The sequence below is a fragment of the Pyrgilauda ruficollis genome, unplaced genomic scaffold, assembly GCF_017590135.1.
Source record: "Pyrgilauda ruficollis isolate IOZ18807 unplaced genomic scaffold, ASM1759013v1 scaffold46, whole genome shotgun sequence".
Classification (NCBI taxonomy): Eukaryota; Metazoa; Chordata; class Aves; order Passeriformes; family Passeridae; genus Pyrgilauda; species Pyrgilauda ruficollis.
This window is the reverse complement of record NW_024526155.1, coordinates 3,521,920-3,537,575: the sequence shown is the minus strand read 5'-3', so window position 1 is coordinate 3,537,575 and position 15,656 is coordinate 3,521,920. Positions and strand designations below refer to the sequence as shown.

At 47.7% G+C, this 15,656-nt stretch overlaps 1 protein-coding gene across 1 annotated transcript in view; it reads right to left on the bottom strand.

The window, feature by feature from the left end:
* Window positions 1-7,052, bottom strand: part of TOP1 (DNA topoisomerase I) — a 66,212-nt gene extending 59,160 nt beyond the window's left edge. Inside the window, exons 1-2 of the mRNA XM_041478702.1 lie at window positions 6,762-7,052; window positions 6,242-6,266 (exon numbers count right to left, since the gene is read on the bottom strand). Of these exons, the coding sequence (XP_041334636.1) occupies window positions 6,242-6,266; window positions 6,762-6,794 (58 nt within the window). The 5' untranslated portion in view covers window positions 6,795-7,052. The remainder of the gene's footprint in view (window positions 1-6,241; window positions 6,267-6,761) is intronic.
* Between the last annotated feature and the right edge of the window lie 8,604 nt (window positions 7,053-15,656).

Sequence of the window (15,656 nt, the reverse complement as noted above, 5' to 3'; positions counted from 1 at the left end):
GAGAACTCGCTGGAGCAGGCAGCTGCTGGCAGAGTAAGGACAACAGTAACTGGGAACAATGTTTAAAAGGAGTAATCCTACTGCAGCTATGAACTGGGTTTTAAATTTTTTTTCTACTGGTTTTTTCAGAAGAGCAGAACAGCAGCGAACTTTCTGCTGAAAGCACAGCAAGCCCATATCCTTCTCTCATTCCCTGACCAGGAGGAACCATTCTGAAATCTAAAGATGATCCACATTTGAATGCTGACAGTGCTGAACAGCTCAGAACAGAGAGTCCTGCAGGGAGAAGGTAGAGGCAGATGTGTCATATGCTCTGTCAAAAGGGACAGTCCCAGGGCAACAAGGTAATGAACACTGATTTCAACATCGACTATCCTCTCTCAGATTTGGAAAACTAAGACACAGACCTTCAAAAACCCAGGCAGAGGCAAAATATATAACACTAAATAGATTTTGCTCCCATGTTTTGGAGTGTGAGGTTTTCTATAAAATGGGGAGCAGTATAAAACTGGAAGCCACAAAATCAATTAGATTTAATAAGCCAATAAATATCTGTAAATGCTCTACATGCTCTACAAGGATATGAGATATAACTGTATCAGCACAACCAGCTCAAGTGGACTTGAAAGAGAAACTGTCCCATCTTGAAAAGCCACAGGAAAAAAAATCTGCAATGATTTCCTAGGTTAAACTGTATTTCTCTTAAATAGTCACTGTGACATTAAAGCCCATCCCCGCAGCCCAGTAACAAAAAAGCAGATACATTGTCAGTGCTCCACTGATTTTAGCAGAACTACAGAAATTTACAACACCAGGAAGAAACTGACCTGGAGCCTCCCTCTAACAGGGCAGTGGCTTGTGCTATTTCAGCAGGTATTACTTTAACAGGAATCCAGTGAAATCATTAACAGAGGAATTTGAGTCAATGAGATGTTAAGTACTTGCTATAATTACATATTATTGCAGTTTCTGCTGACAGTGCAACTCAGGAGGTTGGAATTCAATGAACTATCTAACGAATATCTGAAGTCACAGTTGTAAAAGAAATTAAATCTGATTTGTGCCTGATCACATTTATGAGCTGTGTGTCTAATTTACATGAAGCAATGTAAAAAAAGCACACTTTTACACAGGTGCCCTCATTCAAAATTTCTCATGTCTTACAAAGCAAACAAAGAAGCCCCGATAACGCATTAATAACAGAGAGTGCTTAACACTGGAGTGAAAGAAGAAACATCTTAAGAAAACCTGCCAGGAGGAAGAAACACACGGGCCATTAACCCCCGAAACACATCTTCCAGCACATTTAAGTAATTCTGCTGAGTTTTAACAAAAACACAAATCGGCTGCAGCTCCCAGAAACACACTCAACTCCCCACTCCCACCAGACACCCATTAAGTTTTAACCTAAATGCTGAATGTGTCAGAACAATTAACACAACACACCTCAAGGTCTTTAGCAAAGCCCTTCTGAGGGTTCTCCTGGGGAAAATAGATGCAACCAATCTATGTAGCTTACCAACAATACGTTTATTTACATTTCTGAGAAGCATCATGAATGATAAATTTACTTCAGAGTACTCTCACCTAAGACAATCTGAAAATTCCCATAGTGCTACACTGTCATATCCTAAAAAGCCCTGAGAGAGATTGCTGTGAACATACTGAAAATCAATGCAAAAACAAAATTAAGAAATTTTGCAGAGATTGGTGTCTTATGTAAAATACTTCTGAAATTAAAAAAAAAACAAAAAAACCCAACCAAACAAACAAAAAACCTAAGTGGTTGCAGACTTAAAACTACCCAAGTATTGTTCTGAGGCTGTGGGCAGCACTTCCCACAATGCAGGCTCACCACCAGCACTGCAGTCTGGAGCAAAGGCAGGGAGCCATGCAAGGAAGGAACAAGCTACATTCTTCCTGCTTCTCATCTCCATGTATCACAGAAAAGGCAAAGGAAATTTTCAGCAGAGATATCAATCTGCACCTAAATACTATTAATTACCTTTTGTACTTTGGATCCCTTGCCAAACGTTTGACATTTAAAGCATTCCTGAGACATGTTCCCAGGGAACTTAAAAGACAGTTTCTCCCTGACATGTCACACACACACAGAGCACAGGCAGTGCCTTCACGCTTCCTAAATCCGTGCAGTTTGTTTAGCACAGTGGCTCTAACAGCAGTGCTAAGGTACACACAGCCCTATGCCAGAAGTGGCCCTGCTCTCTTTCAAAAAACTCTCACCCATCCAGAAGGCGCCAGCAAAGGCAGCAGCAAGGAAGCACAAATCTGGTCTCCAACAGACTGTTTCACAACCACTGAGAAATCCTAAAGATCTCTGCTGTGTTGCTCTACAGTTTGTTAGCATTTAAATCACCCACACCTCTTATTGCACAGCTCTGTCATACATGAAACATGAATTTAATGCAAAACACAAAACGTGCTGAAATTCCTTAACTTGTAAGGCATTTGGTTGAGCACTCCTGTTATTTAATTTGAATTTCCCTCTTGCTCATTCCTTCATGTTGCCAGCCTGATAAATACACAGATGCCCCATGAGCGCTTGGGCCAACAAAAAAAAACCTGCCAGTTCCTGATAAGATGCTGCAGCAGTAAGGGCTTCAGTTTTTTTTCTCAAAAAAAAAATACTCACTGTTAAAGCAAGCCCCTCCTTCAAACATGTTTGAATTCCAGAAGCCGCCTCTGTGACTCTGGACAAATTCACACTTGACTCTCGTTAACGCACTGTGATGGTTACTCCAGTGATACTTGACCTCAAATTGCATCTTAACATTACTGGCCAAATCAACTGGAAGGAAAAAACACTGCTTGGGGTGATGTCCTCAGTCTCCACACTGAGCAGTTCTGGATTTTACACAAGTTCTGATCACAGGCTGCTGAGCAGCCAAGGCACTAATAGCAGTTAGTAGAATTTAGTAGTTTTGGAATGCAATTTGATTATTTTGCAAACAAAAGTAATTTTTATCTACTGCACTCTGCAAACACAATGGGAGAGCTCAAAGTCAAGATAAATTGCTTTTAGTCTCATTGCCCTCCGTAGTAAGAGGTTGTTACATCCAACCTGAGTAACAAAGCTCTTAAAGGCAAAACTCAATAGAATCCAAATCCGTGGAGGTGGGGACATTTTCAGCATCCAAGCTTTAGCTGGAAACAACAGTTTTGGACTCCATTTCCCTTCTGAATGCTGAAGACTGCAAGGATGTTACTTGCAGAAAAGGCTGGGTGTTTCAGCACAATACTGCTCTCAGCATGGTCTGCAAACAGGCACTGCTAGGACTGAACACGGAAAATTCTTTGCAATGTGTACGGATACTAAAAATACAGCTAAGGTGAAAAAAATACCCACTACGGCCAAAAAGTGGGGAGAACCTGGATATTGAAATGGAATGCAATTACTCAAGTTGGAATTTGCCCAGGACACTCTTGCTTAGAGTGATCTTGCTATTTAATGACAAGAAATAGCCAGGAACACGTATTTACTGCTGGCACCCCCTCTCACAGCCAACACTACCCTGCTATCAATGAAACGGGTGTGTAACCAGACCCAGGCTCCAGCTACAACTGGGCTGCACCGTGGTGACCTGCAATGGGCAGATCCACCCAACCTCCTGCAGCTGCAACAACTTGTGTGACTACAACCTGAGGTAGTGTGTCCACTGACCCAGATAGGAACATTAATAACAACAGGAAGCTTCAAAGTGCTTAAGCTGTCCTATTACTGATACACTAGCCAAGTCACCCCAAACACTCTTTATTAACAAAAATGTTTACTGCTGCTACACTCAACACTTAGAATGAGTCAGTACCAGCCCCCAGAAAAACTTCCCTTCCCCCAAATGTGAAATACAGGAGGCCAAAAAAGGAGAGTTTGGCTCTACTGTTTAGCGCTGCCTGACAATAATCGAAGTACAAACCAATTCTAAACATCTGGGGGGAAAAAAACCCGGCACTTGGGATTCCTACCACCCACTCCTAATCTTTGCCACTAAATTGGATCAAAACCCAAGAAAATAAGAGCAAGAGCCTCGGTGCTCTGTCTGAAGGAGAAGTGCTGTTCTCACATCCGCGCGTGACAATTCCCGACGCACCAGAGCAAAGAGCTCCTGTGCAGAGGAAACCAGGCTCAGAGCAAGCAGAGGTGACAGATTTTCAGGGAGCTCAGGGGTGGTCACAAGGTCAGAGAGTCCAGTGTCTATTCAGCATTACTCCCCTAGCAAGACTAACAGGGTTACATGTACCTTCCAGTGCTGAAAAGGGTTTTGGGGTTTAGGGGCCTCTGATCAATGCCAATGTTACATGACTGCCACAAATAATTACAGTAGGAGGGAAAGGGTGCTGATGCCTATGCTGGTATGGATTTGTTGGGTGTGCTTGATTTACCAGGAATTTGGTTTTTCTGTCAAGGTGTCTTACTTTGAATTTCTGTATTGAATTCCTTCAACACATGGTAGAAATAAAAACCACAGGAGTTTTAAGAGCTTTATGACTAAAGCTCTTAGAAGAATAAAACAGCACATGGTCACAATAGAGGAGAAAAATCCCTCTGAAAGGTTCACTGGAAGATGGAGTCAAAAGGTCAAATATACATCACTTCCTCTATGTACAACAGAGCTAAATAACTAAAGCTTACCAGGGAGTATTTTTCCCTAAATAAATGTGAACCTTAGATGAAGCAAGTGTTTTCTAGCACAAGAAGACTACAAGCATTCCCATATAAGCTTATATTTCAATTGCTTCAAGAGTTACACCCGTACTTCGTAGAAAATCCACTGCACCCTTTTTTCCTGATAAAAATTATTCATAGAGCCCCACTACAAATTCAGAATGAAAATGAAGAGTTCAAAACCTGCATGTTTAATGCTGTGTGCCCCTGCTGCACACACACAATCACATTCCAATGAACTGACAGAACGAAAGGTGCTCGCAAGCATAGATCTGTAAATATTTACACTCAGTAGCCTACAAAGCAACCAGGCACGTGGACATCATCCAGAAAAGCATTCTAAAAATTAGTGTAACTATAAGTCAAGCAGATATTTTCAACCACCTTTTTTGTCCTCTATCACCTCAGTAGTCAGGGGACAGCTCAGAGCTCCTCACACATCCCAAACAGTGACAGTAATACACACACACAAAGGTTGGTTGTATACCCTTCACCCTATTTAAGCCCTTCAATTCGACAACTATCAAATGAGGCAAGCTTGCAATTAGCTTGCTTCCTATAAAAATTAATAAATTATCAGAAAAAGTTATCAGTCAGACTGATTAGAAAAGATAATATTGTATGTCTGTATATATATATGAATATAAATGTACGTATAGACAGATATGCATATATATTCATACATAAATATATACATATACAACAAATTATATACAAGTGCGTGTATATATATAGATACATATATGTATACATATATATAAAATTACAGGAGTCCTGTAAATGTTTCTGAACAAAATGAAGTTAGCTTGCAAAGTCCCTAAAGTGATGCTGTCTACCTTTCTGGAATTGTCTACACTATGATCTGTTGGGTTTTTTAACGTAGGTTTTTATTTTAATTTAAAAAAACCCATCTAACAAGGTAAAGTCACATCATTTAAGTAGCCAGGAAGAAAATAAGACAGATCTTAAAATGGATGCAGCAGCTTCTTTTAAAGAGCAACATGTTGCAATCACCTTTCATTTTAGGGGAAGGGAGGGATTCCCTCAAAGGAACAGAGACGGGGAGCAGTGGGGGGAGGGAGCCTGCGATTAAAAAAAAAAAAAAAAAAAAGCCACTGGGGTTTTTATTTTTTTTTTTTTTTTTAGCTAAAAACTTTGCTTTCCCCTCGGTTACAAGGGGCTGGTGCCGGGGATGGCGGCCCGGTGCCTCTGCAGAGGCGGCTCGGCGGCAGCTCGGGGAGGAGGAGAAGGAGAGAAAAGCCACAGAGAGAGAGAGAGAAAAAGAAAATGGCGCAGAGACTAAGTCCCGACCGTCGACAAGGCGACTTTCCAGGGAGGAATCGGGGCCCAAAGGCGACCCCGGCAGAGCCGCTGCGCTCGGATCGGGGGCCTGCGGTGCCCCCACTCGGGGCAGCGGGGGTCGGGGGGGGCCGATCCCGGCGGGAAAGGGGCGCTTTTGGCAGCTCGATGGGAACAATGGGGCCGGTGAGCGCGGAGCCGGGACTTAGTCTCTGGGACGCCATGTCTGTGCGAGGGGCGCGCCGGGGCCGCACTCACCGTTCGCTCGGAAATCCGCCTCGATCTGCGGGGAGAGCACACAGGGACACACCGTCAGCACGCCCGAGTCCGCGGCGCTCCGGGGGACCCCCACCCCCGCCCTCACCCTCATTTTTAGGGGAATTAAGTACTAAATGAGAAAGCCCGGCGCGATGCGGAAGGTGATGGGGGAGCCGGCGAAGCGCCCCCCGGCCCCCGCGCAGCTCATGAGGGGACCCCTGCCGAGCCCCCCAGAGGGGAGCGAGCCGGGGAGCGCGGCAGCCGCCCCCTCCCCTTCTCCGCCCAGCCCGGGGGTCACACGCGGGTCCCCGCTCCCACCGCCCCCCATCCCACCGCGGGGGGACAGCTGGGCTGACAGGGTCCTGCCCAGACTTATGGGGGCGAACGCAGGGCACGGTCCCCCCAGCTGGGGTTACGGGGGGCGGTGAGGCGGCCAGCCCAGGGCCGGCACGGGGAGATGCGAGCACCGCAGCGGGGGTCCCCCGGGAGCGCGCCCCGCGGGCGGGCACGGGGCGCTCACCTGCGAATCGTTGTGCAGCTGGTCCCCGCTCATGCCGGAGGCGCGGGCGGCCGGGCGGAGCGGGAGGAGCGGCGGGCAGAGGAGCGCCGGGCGGAGCGGGACGCGGGGAGCGCAGCGCGGTTGTGTAACAGACTAAGTCCCGGTTTCGGCGCTCTGCGCAGGCGCGGCGCCTTTTAAAGCGGCGGGGCGAGGACGGCCGGGCAGGGGGCGGGAAGCGGCCGCGCGCCTATTTGCATCCGAGCCACGCCCCCAGAGCCGGCATGATTTGCATGCGGGCCACGCCCCGCCGGCGTGACCACTCCGACCCACTGCCCCCCCACCGTGCGTTAAGCCGGCTCACTGCTTTACATATCCGGTCCGGCCCCTTCCTCTCCCTCATCCAATGGCGCGGCAAAACCCAGCACTTATTTACATGTGAGGCCCCGCCCCCTCCCCGCAGCTGCCTGGCCCGGTGCATTGTGTAAGAACCCGTGCTGCCCCGTGCGCGCAGCGCGCATGCGCCATGTCTCCGCCCCGCCGGCTGTATTTGCATACAAGCCCCGCCCCTACCCACAGGCCCCGCCCCAGGGCCGCATGGCGGGCGGGCTGCTCTGAGGGGAGGCGTTTCCGCTGCTCCCCGCGATAACCCCACAGCGACGGCCCCCACCCCGCCGGGCCCCCCGCCCCCGAGCGCCGCGGGCTGTGGGGCCCTCGGGGCTTACCCTGAAGATCCGCCGCGCCAGAACCCCCACAGGCACCAGCTCATGTGCAATTAGAGCATTTCCTAGTGAGGGGAGGCGAGCGGGTGCGCACCTGTCCCCCGCGTTATCAGTGTCTGTTATCGGTGTGGCTGACCCCTCGCTGCCTGTCTCTACGCCGCCGCACCAGGCTGGAGTGCGGAGGCCGCAGGAAGCACGGGGAGATGCTGGGGGGGGATGCAGATCAGGCAGCTTTGGGCTCACTTGACTCGTTTAAGTCAAGGACAGCACTGGTGCATTGCACACAAGAGCATTAAAAAGGGATCAGCCCGCAAGGTTTTTCTTCTGGCATAAGCAGGCTCTTAAAATTTCTTTCTCCTGCAAGGAAATTGAGGGTAAACGGGGGCCAAAGCTGTATTTTCTTTTAGATAATGTGGTAATGAAGCACGTGCCTGCCTAGAAAAACACCCCTCCTTCCTCAACCCAAACCTGAAGACATTTATTTCTGTTCTGCAGCAGCTCTTATAAACGGGTTTTCTTGTCGGTGTACTAAATGGCAGGTTTAGTATGCATGGCTGGTACGTGTCTCACAGGACTGCCTCCAGTCTTCTTGGAGCTTCCATCCTCTGCTGCAACACAGACTGTACCTTTCCTCAGCTTCTTTACACAACCAGAGCTTTGATTTGACACTAAAATAACCTGGCGCTGCCAGGCTATCTGAAGAGATACATCAAAATGTAAGCAGTGACAGCAGCCACCTATTTGCACTGCATATTTATATCCTGCAAAGGGAAAACTCTGTCACTTTCTTACCGTCTTCAGAAGAGGATCTGAGGACTTCCTTTTTTTACCGAGAGCAGGCAAATATTTCTGGCTCTGGAGCTGTTTATTATGCAAACTGCTTTAGTCACTGTTAGATTTTTAAATATAAACATAATGAAAGGGCTGTTTCAGACGCCGGGAAGAGGTGTGTGCCCCTGGCTGACAAGAATGAGGTGAAAGCAGGCTTTGCCCTGGGTTTGAGCCCCTCCTTGCTGCCATCCAGGGCGGCTGGGCTCTGTCTTTTGAGACAGCCTGGGAGCGGGCTGGCACCTCCTGCTTCCAACATTAGAAATTCCTAAAAGCTCTTCCTTTGTAGCAGCAATTTCACTTTAAACCTCGCATCTCTGTCTCCACAAGAAGCCCTGTTCAGGTGGCTATGCCTGCCACAAGAAAGGACGGGCCACCATGCCCGGCACGCTGCAGCCAGCCCTGGGCAGGGGAAGGCAGCACGGCCCCTTCCAGCAGCTGCCACCTTCACAGGCGTCTGCAAGCACGTCTGGCTGCAAAGCAGAGCCCCCGAAACCGGCACACGAGAGGTTTAGCGCTGTGCTGCCGGCAGGAGCCTGCTGGCAGCCGGGTGGGAGAGCTCGGGAGGAACAGGGAGCTTCCCAGTTTGGTATCCCAGGTCCTGACAACGACCGCTCCCGCGGCGGCAGTGCCAGAGCCATTAGTGACGAGCACAACCTTGTGCTCGAATGTCAAACTCCTCTCCCACCACGGGGGAACCTGCAGCTGAGACAGCCGTGCTCGAGCTGCCTCCCAGGATTCGCTTCCCATCTGCTGCACGGAGCCTCCTCCTCTGGAGCTATTGGAAACCCACCGGGACACAAACCTGTGCGACCTGCTGTGGGTGAGCCTGCTTTAGCAGGAGGCTGGACTGGGTGTTCTCCAAGGCACCTCCCAAAACCCAGCCATGCCGTGTGATCCCTTTTGTCCCCAGTCTTCCATAGGGTTATCCTGGAGCCTGCAGGGAGCCCCTGCTCTGCTGTTAGAACCCAAGAGGCAGGGAAATATACAGCTTGTTCAAAACGCATTAAACCGGAACACCTGTGTGGCCCCATCTGTTGCAACAAGCTGCATGATAAAAAACCTTCTGATCTCCAAACCCATAACCAGAAGCACCACCGTCCAGGAGGCTGAACCTCCCTCACCTCCTTCCACGCTGGCATCCCTTGGGACGCGGGAGGCTCTGCCAAAAGAGAGGAAGGCTCGTACAGGACACACCACTGTGAAGTGGTTGTGGCCTTAAGCCTGCCAGAGTCAGAGAAACATTTGGACAACGCTCTCAAGCACAGGGGATTCTTGGGGTTGTCTTATGTGGGAGCTGGACTCAGTGATCCTTGTGCGTCCCTTTCAGCTCAAAAGATTCTGATTCTAACCATCCCTTTCCACGGTGGAGGCTGGCAGTGAAGTGGTTAACGTGCTTGGACCTGCTTCCCTGGCGAGGCTGTGCACACCCCAACAAGATAAATGGGGGAAGTTCACACCTCGGAGTGCTGTGGTCTCTCTCCAGGGCTCCCTGGGACCAGTACATCACCATCGGGTTAATGTAGCCTAGGTGATTGCCTGCAAAAAGAAACAGCTGGAAACTATGTGTTTAAATTAAATCATAAATCACCCAGGATACAAAACCAGTAGAAAAGCCTCCAGTTCTTGATCCTGGTGAATTGTGAGATTTGATTTATCTGGTGCACTGGGGACCTCATGCTGTGCTCAGGGTGCATATTTTGGGAGAGGGAGGTGGGTGCTGTTTTCCTGGCCAGCTTTGCAGTCCTGTATCAGGATGGGATCCTACACCGTGCTCCAGCCTGAGTCCCCACTGTTGTGCACAGACCACCAACACAAGACAAGAAACCTCGACATCCAAACCCCTAAACTCTCCACAGCCCTCTTTCCAAGCCTTGCCCTTAGCCTCAGGTGAAGCTATCTGCATTGTGTTCCTTCAGTAAATTCTTCTTTATATTTAACTCGATTATATGATGTATTTCAAGTTTGAAAGCAAAAATCAATGGTAATTCAATACACTCATATCTTGGTATTTTTGATTATAATATCAAAAGTTTAGGTCTTAGAGCTTATTTTGGAGTGGAGAAGGAAGAGCACAACACTGCCAACTCATTCAATTTTATTAGCAGTCCCACAGATCCAAGTTCACTTGTTTAGTTTTTCTTTATACAATTTTGTAGAAGTCTCTACTTTTGTCAGGGGCAGCAGCCAGTTTCTAGTATTTATGTTTTAGGAGGGAAAAAAAGCAACAAAACCCCTCCATCTGAATATGAAACAAATGCATTTTGCTTGTGAAGAGGTAACAGAACCAGTTACAAAACACATTTAAACCCAAAAATCTAATTTTTGTGAGCCTGTCATGATTTTTTTAGTCTCAGCTCATTTGTAAGAGCTATGGTTTGGATATTTCTATCACTACTGTACATTTTTTTCACAGCCAGAGACCTGCCTGATGTGCAGGATTCCCAACTGGCGTCATCCTCTAAACCTGCTGTCTCCAGAGCCAAGTGACACTGGTACAAAATAGGAACAGTCAGATACATGACTCCCCACTCATTTTTCATTAGCATGACCTGCTCAAAACACTCATACTTATTATGTACTGTCGGATGCATTGAAACAAAATGATCTCAGTGCTCTGAAAGAAATGCACTTTAATAAACTGCAGCAATTATTCACAGTTTTATATGTAAGGCAAGGGAGCAGATTAAGCAGAACCAGCAGATACGATTGTAAGTGGGAGCTTTCAAAGGTCAGTCTTAATTACTGAGTTTCACCTGGGATGGGAGAAGCTTACAGAAGTCCTGGGAAATTACCAGTTAGAAAACAATAGCTGATATCACTTGAACTTCATTATGTGCTCATTTGCCTTGGTTAAGAGACAGCAGTGGTAGAGAGGCTGGTGTAATGGAAAGGAGAACATTTGGATCATAATCCAAGGAGCACGTACCTGGATTTCCAGCTAACATTGCCAAGCACATACACACACATCTGCCGTGATGGTTTGTGGCTGCTGCACGGCCAGTGTGTAACACCAAACGCAGTCAGGCACATACATTCCTCTGTGCCTCATTGCCTTCCTTCTCCTAGCAGATAAAAGTGACTCTCCTGCTTGAGAAAGCAATGAGAAAAAACAATATGCCCATAAACAACACCTTTCTTCAGCCTGGCCTCCTCACTGTGCCGTGCAGAGCAGTCAGTGGCCGGTATTTGGAGATTACCCCATCCCGGGGCTCCCAGCAGCAAAGCGTGGGCGCTTTGGGAGCCCCAGAGCACGTGAGAAAAGCCACCCTTGCATAACGTGGCAGGCGTGGGAGGCAATAGGATGGCTCTTTTAGAGCGTTCACATGTTGCAAATATAGCTGAGATAAGGAGCCATTTCATATAATCTGTGCCCCTGGAATGAATTTCTCATGAATTTAGGCTAGCTGGTTTCACTTTTATCTCCTGTAGTTGATTTCAGTGGCTGTTTCTCACAATATGACATAATTCTGTGATGCAGATTCCTGACATTGCAAGGAAAAGCTCCCAAGCATTCACATCAGAACTGCTATTAAAAAATACCCAGAGTTAAATTTGGTATCCACAGTTAATAAATGGCTCTCCTTCACAGTACAATGAGATAATATTTCTCCTGTGTCTACTGTTTTCCATCCAAAGGAGAGAAGAATCCCCATTTTGGGAAAGAAACTGCTCACTTGGACTGTTTCCATTTCTGGAGTTGCGCCATGTGGAGAATGCTGGGCCCAACTCCAGGAGATCCAAGCAGCCTAAACCCATCCAAAATCCACGGGAGCTCTGATAGTCGTCACTCCAAGTGCCAGTCCAGACGTATCCCAGAGACTGGCCCTGCTGAACTCGGGAACACTTTAGAAAAGGAGCCTTTAAAGACTTTGCTCGGATCAGTGGCAAGCACTGAAAATTCAGCAGAGACTCTTGGCACAGCTTCCCTGTGACGTGCCAGTTGCCATCGCCTTCCTGTCCCATGCCAAAAATCTGCTTTTAGCTGGAGGGCTCTGAGACAGCCTAAGCTCAGCCTAGCCTGGAAAACTCAGTGGAAGAGAGCCCGGCAAAAAACACACCTTAAGCTGGCTTGCCGTCCAGGCTAGAGAGAAGCGCGGCCAAACGCGGGTGCATTCCGACTTGAAAGCTTGAATGAGATGTGAATTGCTCAGGCCTTAATCAGGAGATGACATGTAGCCCCATTAATGGCTTTATTAGCTTTGGTGGCCCCGTGCAATTGGGGGCACCTCCCAGTGAGAAGGAGAGCCCTGTGCTCGCAGGGTTCCTGCTCCGGCAGAGCTTTCTCTCGGTGTCTGTGCTCGCTGAGCCGCTGCTTGCTCACGGCAGGGCTGGTCCCAGGAGCGCTGTGTCCCGCCTGGTGCACCCAGCTGTGTGGGGGATCCCACCCTGCACCCCTTCCAGCACACTCCTTGGACAGCCAGAAAGGCACTGGCAGCTCTTCCCGAAGGCCTCAGCTCTCTCTGCGGCTCTTCCCGAGCTCTGGGTACCCTGGTACCCTCGTGGCACAAAAAGAAAATAGAACAAAAGGTCTTTTGCGAGCTGACACTTGGTAAAGGTGAGCTAGAGATCAGCCTTGCTTTTGGGGCTGCCGACCCCCTACTTTAAGGAAGGTCTATTGTAGCTTATCCTCTTTTTGGGCTCTCTGTGCTTCAACTCATCTGGCAGAGGAGCTCGTGGTTCCTCTGTGCCAGTAGAGGTGGCGGGGTGAGAAATACAGGTGTGGGATGCTCTGCTGATCAGGTGAGAGTGACCCAAAGTAGTGGCGGCATTTTCAGGTCTGAGCTAATCAGCCTGATTAATACTGCCATAACTGAGCAGCTGTAGCTCCAGGTGCGGTCTGTTAAGGTCTCTCCTCTCCCTGGAGGTGGGTTAACTCTTAGCATCCCCTCCCAGGCCATCAAACTGTGCCTGGGTCCAGCCTGGGTGTAAATCCTTGCATTAATATCAGGATGTGGTGAACCATCAGCAGGGGCAGGTGCAGAACATGTCAGGGCTGTTCATTCAGGGCAGGTCTGCCAGGGCTCACCCCACAGAGCACACCCAGCAGCACCTGCACCCTGGGTGCTAACCATGAACTCCATGTCACAGCCGGATGCCATGTCCACAAGCAGCATCACAACAGGCTGGAGAGGTTTTGGAGGGATGTTAGTGTCTAAGCCTAGGGCTGTCCTGCTGTCAGACAGGATAGGAAAATCCTGCTGGCTCTGAAAATCAAATGGTCAAATCTGTATGATAGATAGCCCTGCTTAAAAATGTCCATATCACTGGCTTTAAATGCATTTATCATGGTTTTTGCTGGATCATAAATCTTTCCTAAAATAACTTGCAATGTTAGTATTGTAACAGAGCTACAAAAGCCAAAGCATGAACCCTAGATCAGGAAAGCCACCAAAACCTCAAGTGGAAATAACTACTTTAATGTAATTTTGTCAAGGAGGAAGTAATGAAGATACTTCACAAGGAAACAATAATCAATCTCAAATAATGAATGAAAATAATGATGAAACTGATTTTTAAAATAATGAGGTTTTTGGCATGCCTTTTTTATTTTTAAAAGAGGGTTGTTATCTTCATTGGAATTTAGATTTTTAAACTCTCTAAACCCTTCTGGAACATCAAGAACTATTTGCATGTCCTGTAGAGCTCTTGATAATATGTGAGATGAATATTGTCAAGGCCAAGGATTTCATACCTCCTTTCAAAAATCCCTAGCCTAGAAATAATGAAACTAGATTTAAAATAATAAATGTAACTTTCTGTTTAAATTCTTTGCACTGATGTCTTGGAGGTGCTTTTTATTATCATTTATTAAGATGAGGTGGAATAGAAACATAGACCTGATCTGCTCAGTATAGCTGCACTGATTTAACACAGCAGCAAATCAGTTTAATTAGATCAGTGATTAGACCTTATGTGAGCACTCCTCCATGCTAAGGGAAGCTTACACTGCAGGTGAATTACATCTTTGGGTCAGAGAAACAAACTGCTGGCTTAATAATAATAACAACAATAACAACAACAGCAATAATAATGAAATAACAAAAACAACAATGTTTTTTCCTTTAGTACAGATGTTTTTTCTGGATGAAGCCAGAAAATGGGCAGGTAAGTGGTGAGGAGGGAACTTGCAATCACCCCCTGTGTCAAGGTGGTGGGATAAACTTCTTACAGTGGTAACCTCTAAACCCTGTTCAACAACATGTCCTTGTTGGGTTGGGCAGGATGGAGCAAGGCAAAACACACAAACCATAACTAGAAAAAGGATTGTCCAGCAGATCGAGTCCTTGGTCTGTACCATCCATGTCTGACTCAACATTTGTGTCAATAAGAGAGAGCTAGCCAGGCAAAAATCATCACTGCTTTAGAGAGCCCAGATGCTGTGGAGACAGCTCAGAGATGTGGATCACCAGCTATCTAAAATGGTATTTGACCTAATCTAAGGCCTCTGTCTAATGCTGATGAGGATGCTCGTCTTTTGCTACTGTTCCCAGAACAACAGGAGCTCTGTGCAAGCAGCTCCTGGTGTCTGCTAGGAGAAGGGGGTAGAGCTGGTCTGGGCACACACACAGGCAGCTGGCAGCAGGATCAGCCCTTCTCAAGACAGGGAGCTTTTCTTAGTGTGTCTGAGGGTTTCTTGCATGCAGCCCCAAGACCTCCTGGCAGCAGGCTGTGACACAGACAGCAGATGACTTCCTAAGGCTTTTATCAGGGCAGTGCGCCTTTATCAGGGTGTGCAGATGCAATTATAAGGAGAGGTTTATCCAGCTCTATGTGGTTTGAAATATAGGCTCTGAATTCAAGGAGATATGTCAGTATTAACTCTAGGTAATAAAGCAAGGGTGTGCAGATGCAATTATAAGGAGAGGTTTATCCAGCTCTATGTGGTTTGAAATATAGGCTTAAATATCTTTCTGTAGGGTTGGTATAAGCAGTGTGTTTGTAGGAAAGCAGTGTGGTGGCAAAGCAAAGCATAGCTCGTATCACAGCCCAGCCACGTGGATGTGAAGAAGCCTTAAAAAATAAATAAAAGAAACAAGGAGCCCATGGGAAAGTATCACTTCAGAGCCTGGAGCTGGAGTGGGAAGACAGAAATAGTGGTTTTGTCTAGTCCTTGGTCTCCCTGAGTTCCTGCTGCTGTGGACTGGGGCACATATTTCCCTCCAGGCACACAGGAGAGGCTCCACGAGCCCATAGCAGCTGCTGCAGCCAGGCTCGGTGGCTCCGAGGAGAGCAGCCAGCAGGGACATTGTGGGGGAGATAGGAGGAGGAAGAAAGGTTCTGGAGATGATGGAGATGCAATTGTTGCCTGTTTCCAGTCACCAAGTGAGAACCCACCCATGTGGAACCAGCTTCTTTCTCACCTCCA